Here is a 16,522-nt window from a genome sequence, read left to right on the forward strand (position 1 = left end):
TATATATCATACACATCGCTTGTACTCTAGGCCACATGGACTCTAAGGCTGAATAAAGATTGTGTATGTTTGTAGTTTCGATTCTGTTAGCATTACAAAACGATTGCGCTAAATACACAGGATTCGCGCCTATGACGTCAAGTCACGTGGTATCAAGAACATTCACTAAGGGTCCGGTGTTTCCGGAACAACATGAAATCGGGTTGTAGTTTTTAAAAAAAATTGAAATAATATTTTAGCGCAATATGTTATTCGTTTACCTTACACAATGTGACACCATTGAGTTTCATATCTAAGAAGACTTGTTCTATGGCGCAAGGCTTAGATATCGAATATAAACTTCTATATGATGACTAGCTATTTGGAAAAACCATCAAAAATCGACCACGTGTTTTATAAGGTTATATATGAATAACACAAACTGAAATAGAGAAACATGTCACGCCTTTATGTCCACATGTCATAACAATCCGGCGATAGAAATATACCTCCATTGTTTGCAAAGGGCAAATAACAACCAAATACCGTGGATGGAAACACGCTTGAGTCTGATCAATGTGACTGACGAAACACATTACTGATAAACATTTGATGTAAGTGAAGTGTAGAGGAAATAATTTCTGAAATCAATCATTGGACGCGTATGCTTACAATAGACGTTCCCCACACCGTTGTCGTCACTCACTGTGTGAATTACAGCGAGCAAGGCGTCATGTCGGCTCTGTTCCTTGTCACCTGTGGTTTGAGTGTTGATGTTATAACGGCCTCACTGTGTGCTGACATTGGCAGCATGGTCCTCCCTACAGGTGTCGGGCTGCACGCGTTCAAGAAGGTTCACATGACTGGGCTATACCCTTGCGCAGCTGAATGTACATCAACGTCAAAGTGCACATCATTCAACTATTGCTTGAAGACCAGAATGTGCGAACTGATAAGGGAAACAACGCCCTCTTCGGCCGAAGGTGGTCCCACAGAGGGGTGCATGTACGTGGATCAATGGCCTAACGTGAGTAACAGGTTTTATCATTTTAACTCGCTGGTTTCTGATATTCATGCACTGTGATCTTTAAAACCATCTTTCTAAATTAAATTAAATTAAACTTACATGTGTTGTTGTGTTCATACGCTTTACATGTGTAATTGTGTTCTTTGCACGTGTAATTGTGTTCTTTACATGCGTAATTGTGTTTTTTACACGTGTTATTGTGTTCTTTACATGTGTAATTGTGTTCTTTACACGTGTTATTGTGTTCTTTACATGTGTAATTGTGTTCTTTACACGTGTTATTGTGTTCTTTACATGTGTTATTGTGTTCTTTACACGTGTTATTGTGTTCTTTACATGTGTAATTGTGTTCTTTACACGTGTTATTGTGTTCTTTACATGTGTAATTGTGTTCTTTACACGTTTTATTGTGTTCTTTACATGTGTAATTGTGTTCTTTACACGTTTTATTGTGTTCTTTACATGTGTTATTGTGTTCTTTACACGTGTTATTGTGTTCTTTACATGTGTAATTGTGTTCTTTACACGTGTTATTGTGTTCTTTACATGTGTAATTGTGTTCTTTACATGTGTTATTGTGTTCTTTACATGTGTAATTGTGTTCTTTACACGTGTTATTTTGTTCTTTACATGTGTAATTGTGTTCTTTACATGTGTTATTGTGTTCTTTACACGTGTTATTGTGTTCCTTAAACGTGGTTTTGAGTTCCTAAGACGTGTTATTGTGCTCTTTACGCGTGTCATTGTGTTCTTTACTCATGTTTTTGTGTTCTTTAGACGCGTTATCCTGTTCTTTAAACGTGTTTTTGAGTTCTATAGAGGTCTTATTGTGTTCTTTACACGTGGTATTGTGTTCTTTACATGTGTTATTGTGTTCTTTAAATGTGGTATTGTGTTCTTTGCACGTCTTATTATGTTGTTTACATGTGGTATTGTGTTCTTTACACGTGTTATTGTATTCTTTAAGCGTGATATTGTATTCTTCACACGTCTTATTGTGTTCTTTACACGTGTTATTGTGTTTTGTATTCTTTACATGTGTTATCGAGTTCTTTAATGTGTTATTGTGATGTATAGCAGTTGTATAGAGATGTATAGCAGTTGTATAGAGATGTATAGCAGTTTGAAATGGAAAGCAAATGTGACATACATATGTTTGATTCTCTGTATACCCCAAAATTACATTTAAACGACCTTAAGTCACAAACCCTCTAGACAGGTGTTTGTTGTGTCAGGAGACCTATCAATCTGGAGAGCCAACTGGTCAATATCATCATAAGTATTAGTTTTCAACAATCAATACTTTATATGATCACCGTTAATTTTAGTTGTGAGCATAATACGATAATCAATAAGTGTTGCCAGCGCACCTTGAAACGAAGGCCGGCGGATCTTGAGATTTCCATTTGTCTTTTATAGTGAGTGAGATTGGTTTAACGCCGTTTTGAACAATACACTCTCCAAAAATAAAAGAAACGCACAGGTAGATTTTTAGTACATTTATTGACCAAAACGTCTGATGAAACCCCCTGTACTGACCTGTACCATGTGTTCCCGTGTTGGTTCACTCAACTTGCCGGGGTGGTCGGGTAGACCCGGGTTCGATTCCCGACATGGGTACAATGTGTGAAGCCCGTTTCTGGTGTCCCCCGCCGTGATATTGCTGGAATATTGCTAAAAGCGGCGTAAAACAAAACTCACTCACTCACTCACTCAACTTGCCGTTCCATGCAACTACCACAATCGTGTGTGGAAACGCTCACACTTGTATATGTTTATCCATTTATCAAAATAGAACGTATTTGGAAGAATTTGCATTTTGGTCTCAGAAGGTGAGGTGAGGTGAAATTGGGTTTAATGTCGCGTCCAAGATTATTGCACTTATATAGCGACGTGCATGCATGTGTGTGTGTGGCTGCTTGTACTAGTATGGACTGATGCCGATTTATAGTGCTAGCTCACTGAGATACCATGCGGCAGTTTAACATGAATACCCCACTCAGACACAGTATACTGACTCCGAGCCGACCAGTCCTTGTTTTAGCCCCTTAATGCCGAGCGCCAGACAGGGTAACAACAAGTACCATCTTTTAACGTCTTTTGGTATGACGCGGCCGGGGATCGAACCCCGGACCTTCCGCTCTCCGGGCGGACGCTCTACCATTAGATCACGGAGGCGGTCCCTCAGAAGGTAAAATGGTTAATCAGTTTCATTACTCAGAGTTTTTAATCCACACTCCAGTTGTATTCGAAGATTTCTTCTTCTTTGACCAATGCATAAAGGCTGTTCATACTTTATTTAAAGTCAGTGGGGTTGAAGGTCACCTGAATAATACAAACTATAATCATAATCATTGCAAATCGAACTTACAAGAAGCGGATCCACACACAGACAAGAGACGTTACTGTGCACACCGAATTGTGTCGCCTCGTCTAACAAGACAAATTCTGCCCCCACGATGAACGAGTGCGTAGTTCTTTATAAGAACATGATACAATGATGTGACGTGCGCGTTCCTCTTTATGAGCAAATGATACAATGATGCTACGTGAGCGTACTTCTTTACAAGCACATGACACAATGATATAACGTGAGCGTACTTCTTAACAAGCACATGATACAACAATGTGACGTGAGCGTACTTCTTTACAAGCACATGATACAATGATGCTACGTGAGCGTACTTCTTTACAAGCACATGACACAATGATATGACGTGAGCGTACTTCTTTATAAGCACATGATACAATGATGTGACTTGAACATACTTCTTTACGAGCACATGATACAACGATGTGACGTGAGCGTACTTCTTCACAAGCACATGATACAACGATGTGACGTGAGCGTACTTCTTTACAAGCACATGATACAACGATGTGACGTGAGCGTACTTCTTTACAAGCACATGATACAATGCTGTCATGTGAGCGTACTTCTTTACAAGCACATAATACAATGATGTGACATGTGCGTACTTCTTAACGAGTACATGATACAATTTGACGTGAGCGTACTTCTTTACAAGCATTAGATATGACGATGTGACGTGAGCGTACTTTTTTACAAGCACATGATACAATGACGTAACAAGAGCTTATTTCTTAACAAGTACATGATGCAATGATGTGACTTGAGCATACTTCTTTACAAACATGATACAACGATGTGACGTGAGCGTACTTCTTCACAAGCACATGATGCAACGATGTGATGTGAGCGTATTTCTTAACAAGAACATGATACAACGATATGACCTGAGCGTACTTCAATAGAAGCACATGATACAATGATGTCACGTGCGCGTACTTCTTTATGAGCAAAAGATACAATTATGTGACGTGGGCGTACTTCTTTACAAGCACATGATACAATGATGTCACGTGCGCGTACTTCTTTACAAGCACATGATACAATAATGTGACGTGAGCGTACTTCTTTACAAGTACATGATACAACGATGTGACCTGAGCGTACTTCAATACAAGCACATGATACAATGATGTCACGTGCGCGTACTCCTTAATGAGCAAAAGATACAATTATGTGACGTGCGCGTACTTCTTTATGAGCACAAGATACAACGATGTCACGTGCGCGTACTTCTTTACAAGTACAAGATACAATGATGTCACGTGCACGTACTTCTTTACAAGCACATGATACAATGATGTCACGCGTGCGTACTTCTTTATGAGCACATGATACAATGATGTCACGTGCGCGTACTTCTTTATGAGCACAAGATACAATGATGTGACGTGGGCGTACTTCTTTACAAGGACATGATACAATGATGTCACGTGCGCGTACTTCTTTATTAACACAAGATACAATGATGTGCCTCGGGCGTACTTCTTTACAAGTACATGATACAATGATGTCACGTGCGCGTACTTCTTTACAAGAACATGATACAACGATGTGACGTGAGCGTACTTCTTTACAAACACATGATGCAATGACGTGACGAATTGTCTCGAGATATCAAGCTGTGCTTTGTTTTACTCGTCACTCATGACAGATGCACTTGCCCGCCGACGTAGTTGATGTGTTTAGTCGTGCACAGCTTATAAATGTCCATGTCATAACATTTGTACAATCCTTGTATTAGTACCACGTGTCTCCTCCCAAGCACATGTTAGAGTGTGTATCTTTCACATTATAAACATTTACGAAATGGATAAACATATTTACCTCACACTTCAAACTGCTTCTGTCGTCAGTTATGAAAGAGAACATGGAACAGTGTCATTATGTAATTATTTTCAGGGTATATTGTCTGCTTATTTTCATACTTTATGGAAAAAAGTATGTCACGAAAAGGGTTCACACAAATTCCTGTAAACAAATGGTCACTGTTTAACGATCTCAGCAGAAACGAAAAAAGGATATCAAAGAGATTCTGTTTGAACAATGGTCGATATAGCGTCTGCTTACATAGGGCATCGATTTGAAATCGAATAAGAGAACAAGACGCAAGATGTCCACTGCATTGTCTTCAAATATTCCATTTTTATCTGATTACCTAAACAATCGACAAATCAATCCACACTACTGGGTGTCCCTGTCTAGCAGCACTACTGCAGGTGTGTATTTCCTGTATAGCAGCACTACTGTAGGTGTGTATTTCCTGTATAGCAGCACTACTGCAGGTGTATATTTCCTGTCTAGCAGCACTACTGTAGGTGTGTATTTCCTGTATAGCAGCACTACTGTAGGTGTGTATTTCCTATATAGCAGCACTACTGCAGGTGTGTATTTCCTGTATAGCAGCACTACTGCAGGTGTGTATTTCCTGTCTAGCAGCACTACTGCAGGTGTGTATTTCCTGTCTAGCAGCACTACTGCAGGTGTGTATTTCCTGTATAGCAGCACTACTGCAGGTGTGTATTTCCTGTCTAGCAGCACTACTGCAGGTGTGTATTTCCTGTATAGCAGCACTACTGCAGGTGTGTATTTCCTGTATAGCAGCACTACTGCAGGTGTGTATTTCCTGTATAGCAGCACTACTGCAGGTGTATATTTCCTGTCTAGCAGCACTACTGTAGGTGTGTATTTCCTGTAAAGCAGCACTACTGTAGGTGTATATTTCCTGTATAGCAGCACTACTGCAGGTGTATATTTCCTGTCTAGCAGCACTACTGCAGGTGTGTATTTCCTGTATAGCAGCACTACTGCAGGTGTGTATTTCCTGTATAGCAGCACTACTGCAGGTGTGTATTTCCTGTCTAGCAGCACTACTGCAGGTGTGTATTTCCTGTCTAGCAGCACTACTGCAGGTGTGTATTTCCTGTATAGCAGCACTACTGCAGGTGTGTATTTCCTGTATAGCAGCACTACTGCAGGTGTGTATTTCCTGTATAGCAGCACTACTGTAGGTGTGTATTTCCTGTATAGCAGCACTACTGCAGGTGTGTATTTCCTGTATAGCAGCACTACTGCAGGTGTATATTTCCTGTCTAGCAGCACTACTGCAGGTGTGTATTTCCTGTATAGCAGCACTACTGCAGGTGTATATTTCCTGTATAGCAGCACTACTGCAGATGTGTATTTCCTGTATAGCAGCACTATTGCATGTGTGTATGTCCTGTATAGCAGCACAACTGCAGGTGTATATTTCCTGTATAGCAGCACTACTGCAGGTGTTTATTTCCTGTATAGCGGCACTACTGCAGTTGTGTATTTCCTGTATAGCAGCACTACTGCAGGTGTGTATTTCCTGTATAGCAGCACTACTGTAGGTGTATATTTCCTGTATAACGGCACCACTGCAGGTGTGTATTTCCTGTATAGCGGCACCACTGCAGGTGTGTATTCCCCGTATAGTGGCGCCACTGCAGGTGTGTATTTCCTGTATAGCGGCACCACTGCAGGTGTGTATTTCCCCGTATAGTGGCGCCACTGCAGGTGTGTATTTCCTGTATAGCAGCACTACTGCAGGTGTATATTTCCTGTCTAGCAGCACTACTGTAGGTGTGTATTTCCTGTATAGCAGCACTACTGCAGGTGTGTATTTCCTGTATAGCAGCACTACTGCAGGTGTATATTTCCTGTATAGCAGCACTACTGCAGGTGTGTATTTCCTGTCTAGCAGCACTACTGCAGGTGTATATTTCCTGTCTAGCAGCACTACTGTAGGTGTGTATTTCCTGTATAGCAGCACTACTGCAGGTGTGTATTTCCTGTATAGCAGCACTACTGTAGGTGTGTATTTCCTGTATAGCAGCACTACTGCAGGTGTATATTTCCTGTATAGCAGCATTACTGCAGGTGTATATTTCCTGTATAGCGGCACTACTGCAGGTGTGTATTTCCTGTATAGCAGCACTACTGCAGGTGTGTATGTCCTGTATAGCAGCACTACTGCAGGTGTATATTTCCTGTATAGCAGCACTACTGCAGATGTGTATTTCCTGTATAGCAGCACTATTGCATGTGTGTATGTCCTGTATAGCAGCACAACTGCAGGTGTATATTTCCTGTATAGCAGCACTACTGCAGGTGTTTATTTCCTGTATAGCGGCACTACTGCAGGTGTGTATTTCCTGTATAGCAGCACTACTGCAGGTGTGTATTTCCTGTATAGCAGCACTACTGTAGGTGTATATTTCCTGTATAACGGCACCACTGCAGGTGTGTATTTCCTGTATAGCGGCACCACTGCAGGTGTGTATTCCCCGTATAGTGGCGCCACTGCAGGTGTGTATTTCCTGTATAGCGGCACCACTGCAGGTGTGTATTTCCCCGTATAGTGGCGCCACTGCAGGTGTGTATTTCCTGTATAGCGGCACCACTGCAGGTGTGTATTTCCCCGTATAGTGGCGCCACTGCAGGTGTGTATTTCCGGTATAGCGGCACCACTGCAGGTGTGTATTTCCCCGTATACAGGCGCCACTGCAGGTGTGTATTTCCTGTATAGCGGCACCACTGCAGGTGTCTATTTCCCCGTATAGTGGCACCACTGCAGGTGTATATTTCCCTGTATAGCGGCACCACTGCAGGTGTGTATGTCCCCGTATAGCGGCACCGCTGCAGGTGTATATTCTCCCGTATTGCGGCACCACTGCAAGTGTATATTCTCCCGTATTGCGGCACCACTGCAAGTGTATATTCTCCCGTATTGCGGCACCACTGCAGGTGTATATTCTCCCGTATAGCGGCACCACTGCAGGTGTATATTCTCCCGTATTGCGGCACCACTGCAAGTGTATATTCTCCCGTATAGTGGCGCCACTGCATGTGTATATTCTCCCGTATAGCGGCAGCACTGCAGGTGTATATTTTCCCGTATAGCGGCACGACTGCAAGTGTATATTTTCCCGTATAGTGGCACCACTGCAGGTGTATATTCTCCCGTATAGCGGCACCACTGCAGGTGTATATTCTCCCGTATAGCAGCACCACTGAAGGTGTATATTCTCCCGTATAGCGGCACTACTGCAGGTGTATATTTCCTCGTATATATAGCAGCACAACTGCAGGTGAATATTTCCCATACAGTAGCATCATTGCAGGTGTATATTCCCTGTACAGCAGCACAACTTCAGGTGTAGATATTACATAAGGTTATATTGTAAGTTTTCAACATTATTTGTTTTGTGTTTGCAGGACGTTGCAGGCCCCTGTGCAACCCTCATGTGTCCGGAGCTCTCGGTCTGCAGAGTTAACAGACTGAACCAAGCTTCCTGCATACACGGTAATATCCAAATGCATAAGCCATAAATGTTTTGTTGGTTTGTTTGTATTTTAACGCCGCACTCAGCAATATTCCAGCTATATGACGGCGGTCAAGTAAATAATCGAGTCTGGACCAGACAGTCCAGTGATTAACATCATGAGCATCGATCTACACAACTGGGATACGATGACATGCATCAACCAAGCAGCCACACGATCCCATTAGTCGCCGTTTACGACAAGCGTAGTCGCCTCTTAGGGCAAGCATGGGTTGCTGAAGACCTGTTCTACCCCGGATCTTCACGGGTCTCTGTGCCTATTGCTGTTTACTCATATACGCATGTGTTTACAGTTGTATGTCAGTGTACATATGCTTATGTTTGCCAGTGGATAATGTTCCATGGTCATATGTGTCTGTCAATGTTTATGGACGTGTGCATCTGACTGTGGGTAGTATGCCCGTGAGTGTGGGTGTTCTTGTATGCAGACACGTGTGCGCCAGTGTCTTATAGACGTGCATTGATTTTCAGGATGTGGAACGTTTTAGAATTAATAGTTTGTATGCGCAAAAATACCTCGTACACGTGACACTATCATGAACATTTTACTGATGCAGTTAAGAAGAACGATCAAAACATTGACGACCTTCAGCTGTTGTTTCTACTGTCATAAGTTTAAGTGTCAATGCTCATGATGTTAATCACTGGATTGCCTGGTCCTGTATTGTCTGACGAACCAGCCAACTGCTCAAATGTTTAGCCATTTGATTATGATTATTTATTGATATAATACGGTTGACTAAACAACGCTTTCGCGAAGAGACCCAGGTTAGAAGAGGCCGTATAATTGCGGGTAGCTTAACCCGACGGGATGGGGTTTCATATGTTTTTGTATCAATTGTGTTTAGGTGATGTTTGTTTCCAGTGTATGTGGTGTGTGATAACTATAACTTTGTTTTACAGAATGTGAAAATCCACCCTATCTGGACAATGCAGTGTTGACAGTAGCTGGTTACCATGTTGGAGCGTCAGCGTCTTACATTTGCAAGCCCAACCATATGTTCTGCGGAACTGGCCACCAGCTACGATGTGACACTTCCGGTCAATGGAATGGTACAGTGGGCACGTGTGGCAGGACAGTTTGGACAGATCCTGTAAGTAAAGTGGTACCAGCTCATGATCGGATAATCCGCTTGAGTGAATGAAATACGCATTGAAAATTAATTGTGTTATTTGGAAGCAGTTATTAAATTGAAAGAATTGGTCGTCGGAACCTATATTTGTCGCAATGGGCGTTAAATAGAGAGCTGGTCACGCTCGGCTGCTTGATGACAGCGTCTCATTGGACATGTGTATCGTTAATATAAATCACTGGATTGTCTGGTCCAGACTCGAATTTTTACAGACCGCGGTTAAAGAGCTAGAATGTTGCTGAGTGCGGCGTTAAACAACAAACAAACAAAGCATGACGTATCCACATGTGAATGCAGCTGTGAAGCCTAAATACAGCCCCCCTGCCAGTGATGGATCGCGGGGTCATTACTGTTGTCCATCGCCGCCTTCTGACAATTATGGGGGCGGTCGGGTAGCCTGGTGGTTAAAGCGTTCGCTCGTCACGCCGAAGACCCGGGTTCGATTCCCGACATGGGTACAACGTGTGAAGCCCATTTAGTGTCCCCCGCCGTGATATTGCTGGAATATTGCAAAACGCGGCGTAAAACCATACTCACTCACTCACTCAGTTCATTCTATATACCCGAAGAGGATTCGGGGTTAAAATACAGGTCCGAAGCAGCCCCTGTTTGTCGTACGAGGCGACTGAGCTTACGAGGTGGTAAATTATTTAAATTATGGATATTTTTACTGATACTATAATAACTTTAAAAACATTCAAACACAATTATTTCAACTTTTGCAACAATATTGATATTTGATATATGGCGAAAACTACCTACACCTTCCGTTAATGTAGTGAGTGAGTATGGTTTTACGCCATTTTAGCAATATTCCAATAATATCACGGACACCAGAAATGGGCTTCACACATTGTACCCATGTAGAGAATCACACCCGGGTCTTCGGCGTGACGAGTGAACCCTTTAACCACTAGGCTACCCGACCGCCCCTGTCCTCGCATTACCCGTTGGCCATGTCAATTGGCCGGTTAATTGGAGCGAGTGATTTGGTTTTGAGGCCGCTTTAAACAGTATTCCACGGATACCACGGCGTGTCAGCTTCGTGTGGGAGGACAAAAAACCCCGAAATTCTGCAGGTCTCAGACGTTGGGTGAGACCCATGAGCACGGGTATGGCTCTGACGGACATTGACACATAATCGGGTCAAACCGGCAACATCACCCGTGGGAGCCAGTTTTGGGTATTGCATTTGCAACCACATGACACATACCCTGATACCCTGTTTGAAATGTTGTAAATGTGTGCAGAAAAATATAAATTTACAAATTTTAAAAAAGATAAGATGTTTAACATTTAACAGCAGTAGTGTATTATTATCGTTAAGAATTTTTAAAATATTAAATCAAATTATATTTAAAAATAATAAAACCATGAAGAAGTATTCTTTGAGTGCTGACGAAACGCCAGAGCAGCTATTTCCCGGATATAATATCGCGAACTTAAACTATTTTTAATTGAAAATCAAACACATGTAACCATGGTAACTGTGTCCATTCCGTTTCCAGGAAGTTCCGTTTATTGAGCCCCTACCTTGCGAGTTCACAGATAAATACAATCTAAGAATTGTCGGGACACCTCTCGCGGAAACACGGTAAGTATGCTCCAGGTGTTCCACGTGTCTATTTTCCGTATCGACGCTGCAAACACGTTTCATTTGACAAAAATCAAAAGGACTGAATAAACTGGGGCCTCTCAATACTGGCACCACACATGTAGTTACTAGGTAATATGCATTTTGTCTTAATTACACACCTTACACAATTATAAAAAACGTCATTGTCAGAGAATACCCTGTCTGCGAACCAGAGTCTGTGGGAAGGTGCCACAGTTGTTAAAATGGCGCCGTGCGCCGTGCAGTTGAGAGAAGTCGTCTACAATCGTCACACCATGGCACTGCAGAGTGAGTGAGTGAGTGAGTTGGGTTTTAACAACGCTTTTAACAGTATTCCAGTTATATCACGGCGTGTAAGCTTAATGTGGGAGGAAATCCCGAAGTGATACAGGTCTCAGACGTTTACCACTTCGGTGAAACCCACGAGCACGGGTATGTTGCTGACAAACCTAGAAACATAATAGGGGCGAACCGGGATTCGAACCCACAATCATAGGTTTCTGGCGTGCCCAAGGGACGCAACTCTGCACAGCGAATCGCGGCGCCTTAGACGACTGGGCCACCCGTGCCCCCCTGGCAATGCAGAGTGATATCATGTCGATGTCACAACAACGTTATTACACAATGAAGAAGTAGACTGTGGAAAATGAACAATAACGTCTAAGTAATATTTATAATTATGTCTTAGGAGGTGTTATTTAGTATTCGATCCACAGCCACTATAAACTGACTGTCAACTCCGGATATCGACCTCCAGCTTTAGCAGAGGGTTTCATAATTTCGAATTTTCATAAACTCCAAGTCCAAGGGATGATACTCTTTATGTCCTAAATATAATCTACCAAATTTCAGATTTGCAATTAATCTGAAGCAGGACACTGCGCTACTCCTCCAGGTCGACGCTCGCTTCAACTCCGGGAACTCCATTCGGAAAATTGTCCTCTCAACTGGCGACAGCACTATTCCAGCGTCTTTTATCAATGAGTTCCCGTTCATTACTGGCCAGACCTTCACGATGGATTTGGTTCACACTGACACAGATTACCAGGTATTACAACAGACTGGCATAGTATGCGTACTTACCCTATCAGTACCCTTCTCACCCCGTAGGGATTTAAAGAAAAACAGAGCCTAACTATCTCATGGTAATCAAATAGCCAGACACATTACGTTGACATCGATTTCTTGCGAGGTTCCGTGCCCCGATGGCGTTAATCGGTTGCCATACTTTCATCACTGGATTGCCTGACCCTGACTATTATTTACAAGCTGGCGTGATATAGATATATACTTACTGACTGTGGCGTTAAACAACATTCATTCACAGATTCATTCTTCAGATCCGCATAGACTCAGATCACGTGTTAAGCTGCAATGCTTTTTTAGTTAGGTGACTGAATGTTTTCATTAAAAGATAACACAAACATCTCCTGAACTCGAATACGTTTTAAATTTCTTAAGAATATTTCACTTTTGAAATGCTTGTATTTATTTGTTTTATTTTTTTATGTTTTATATTCTTTTGTATTGCTTTGTATTGTTTTGTTTAAGAATTTAGTTTTTGTGTGCGTTCATTGTCGTTTGCACCTTTATGGAGTCAGGGTCAAACTGTATAAACGTAACTGTTTTATATCTCGAGGGATGTAGCGCTAGATATCTGCGTGTGACTTCATGTTAACACTGACAGTCATACAACAACCAGCTGTATAGTGGAATAAGATAGTGCCTCAAAAAGAGAGGTGCCATGAGCGTCTGTATGCTCAACTTGCTTTACAGGAACCATGGTTGTAGTTTGTGTACAAAGCGTGTTTTCAAGTTATATCATCATCAGGTGAGATAGGTTTGTTAAGAACTACCTCATTAAGTCAGTCACAATGACAGCGCGTCGTAATACATTTACATCAAGAACAAGACGTCAATATGGCCGACACGATAACCGTGACGGAAGAGATATCCGAAGTTGTTAATGAACCTGTGGCGGTTACATGTGTAAGTCATCTCAGATCGACTATCTGTTCATTTAAAGGTGATTATAAACATGTGTCAAAAATACTAAGTCATAGATTGCGGTTGACTGTGACAGTCAGTCTAGACATGGATCGAGTCAATACGACAGTGGATGTGCATTTCTACGTTCTGCTCACTAGTGTGGGTCGTGGTGAGGGTCAAGTCAAGCTCTCTGAGGTCAATTTTAAAGGGTCAATATGAGCAGAAAGAACGCTTTTATATGGATTCGTGATAGGGGATTCCCATGGGTTTCCCCGGAATGTTGAAGAAGTCCGTCAGAATTTAAATCATTATAAAGAATACAGTCTCGTGAAAAACGTATGGACGTCTCCCTACCAATGGAAAAGCCGTGTATCGCGGAAACTGCAAATTTAAAAATTGTTGTTTTGTATTGCTTTCTAGTGTTTGCATTTGTTGTATTGCTTTGTATTTGTTGTATTGCTTTGTATGATTGTTTGGATGCTAAACACTCAACTCACGAAAATATTGATCGAACATTTCCTTCAGATAAAATGGCTGCGTGGGTGCATTATATCAATAAGACATTATACTGTGTCAATGAAATATTTATGCACCCATCTAACTATCGACCCAACATTCTTGATGTCACAAATGGCATTATTAATATTTTCTTATATTTCAGGTATTTATCAATGGCACGTTTGTTGGAGGCTATACGGACCACAATCCAGGACAAAATCCAAATATAGCTGAAGTAAAGTTAGACGTATCAGTGCAAACAGTGCTCTACACTAGATATGTGTAACGTTGTGATCTGGTACTATCTAGGGAAACAAAACTTCATTCGCACATGCTTGCTGAAATGCCAAAGTCCATGCTCCAGAGCTACATATGTGGATTATAATATTACATGAATTAATATTCATATCTAAAAAATATAAGCATCTGTGTGGCTGCCCCATATGGAAAGTTTGTAGTTGTACCCAGTAATATTATGAAATGTGAGTCAAAGTTCAAGATCAATTTTATTAAAACATTTTAATTTTCAACTTTGTACACCACTACCCTACTCTACAATTTATATGTAAAATTTATATATTCTGTATTGTGAATTATTTAACACATAAAGATGCTCTTAAAAATCTTGTGATTATTGATTTTGTGTTGTCTGGGTCATTCTATTCCAACGGTCAGGTACAAGTACTCTTATATACTGAACAACAAAAGTTCCTGTGACATTGAATAAGATTAAATGCAAAGTTATGTTTTTTACCAGATCTGAAACAATTTCGGCTTGCAACAGATAAAAGACTCCTGTAAGTGTTCAAATGGTTTTATTTGCCATACTGACTTCATAAAATGCGTGATCTCATAAAAAAAATCATGAATATGCCAAAATGTCAATTTACAAATCAATAGCGTGTGTGTCCACCTCTGGTTGCGATGCAATAACACATCTTCGTCTCATGGAATGGACCAGGCGTCGCACAAAGTGCTGTGGTATATCTGTCAATATCTGTTGGAGCATGTTTCGAAGTTCCTGGAGTGTGTGTGGAACATGTGATTGACGTCGAAGGCGCCGATCCAACTCATCCCACATGTGCTCGATTGGTGAGAGATCAGGGGAGCGAGCCGGCCAGGGGATGACATTCACGTTGTTTTGTTGAAGAGAATCCTGGACTAGTCGAGCAATATGAGGCCGGGCGTTGTTATGTTGAAAGGTAATGCCTAGCCCATGACGACGCAAAACGGTAGCACAACAGGGCCGAGGATCTCGTCGCGGTAGCGCTGTCCATTGAGATTTCCCTTTACCACTATCAAATGGGTTCTCTGTCTTGCTGTAATCCCACCCCATACCATAACGCTGCCGCCCCCGAACCGATCTTCTTTCATGACACAATGATTGACGTAACGTTCACCTCGACGTCGGTACACTCGAATCCGTCCATCGCTGTGGCTGAGGTGAAAACGAGACTCGTCAGTGAATAAAATGTGTCCCCACTGCATGGCCTTCCAGCGTAGACGCTGTCTGCACCACTCGACGTGCTTGACGGTGGTTTTCTGTCAAAATGGGACGTCTGGTTGGTCTTCTGGCGACAATCCCTGCACATCAGAGGGACGACGTACATGCGCGGACGGACGCTCTACCACTAGACCACGGAGGCGGTCTCCCGGGGCCAGGAATCAGGGCGTCATTGCCATGACAATTCAGAGGGGTTGAGAATCAGGGTGTGGTCACTATGACAGTTTAAGGGGGATGGGGTGGGGGGAACAGGGTTTGGTCACTTTGACAACAAGTACCTTCCACAAACGTCTTTTGGTATCGAACCCCGGACCTTCCGCTCTCCGGGCGGACGCTCTCCTGCCAGACCACGGAGGCAGTCATTGCATTGCAAGTGATGGTACTATGTTATCAGAAGTAAGTCACGGTAACCTAATTTCTTTGAGCAACATGTAACATAATGCATTGAAACTGAGCGGTGCATTGAGATCTGAGAGATATCATATCGTGTATACATCATATCATGTCTTATTTATGGCTATGGCATTTGTTTTGGGCACATGAATCAACCTCAAGGTCATAGTCTGAGAAAAGGTCTATAAGCCAAATCCAGAAGGGTTTTAATGAAGTTCTAGGAAACTTAAACGACCGATGTGAAAGATCAAGGTCACGCAAAAGGACTTTCGTTAATTATGTTTGCTATTTTCACTAAGTTGCCTTTTTTCTACATATATTTAAGTCTGTGCATGTAGTGGTTGTGCCATTTGAAAACTTATGCATATCAACAAGTAATGACAGTGTAAGGTACTAATGGTAGGTCACTATGTTTTTCGTATTCTATTTATAATCATCTTTGATTTTTATCCCCATAAGGGGGTACATAAGTTCCACATCATGCAAAGTAAAGTAAGCCATTTTATTCGTAGAATATTTGTTTGCTTTAATTGCTGGCTAAAATTGAATATATAAGCCGGCGGCTGAATGGATGGGCGACTATTTGTGTTGAGCATGTACCTCCGTTAATGTCACTGTGAGAACAGGAAGGAGTGAGTGAGTTA

At 41.9% G+C, this 16,522-nt stretch overlaps 1 protein-coding gene across 1 annotated transcript; it reads left to right on the forward strand.

Annotated features, from left to right (window-relative positions):
- Positions 1–652: 652 nt before the first annotated feature.
- Positions 653–14,603, forward strand: LOC124124973. Its single transcript, XM_048389543.1, has 6 exons — positions 653–1,006; positions 8,619–8,706; positions 9,650–9,840; positions 11,388–11,473; positions 12,347–12,542; positions 14,145–14,603. Exons 1-6 carry the CDS (start codon positions 713–715, stop codon positions 14,265–14,267), a joined length of 978 nt encoding a protein of 325 aa, XP_048245500.1. The 5' UTR covers positions 653–712; the 3' UTR covers positions 14,268–14,603.
- The last annotated feature ends 1,919 nt before the right edge of the window (positions 14,604–16,522 follow it).

The sequence above is a fragment of the Haliotis rufescens genome, unplaced genomic scaffold, assembly GCF_023055435.1.
Source record: "Haliotis rufescens isolate VD_foot unplaced genomic scaffold, xgHalRufe1.0.p SCAF_8, whole genome shotgun sequence".
Classification (NCBI taxonomy): domain Eukaryota; kingdom Metazoa; phylum Mollusca; class Gastropoda; order Lepetellida; family Haliotidae; genus Haliotis; species Haliotis rufescens.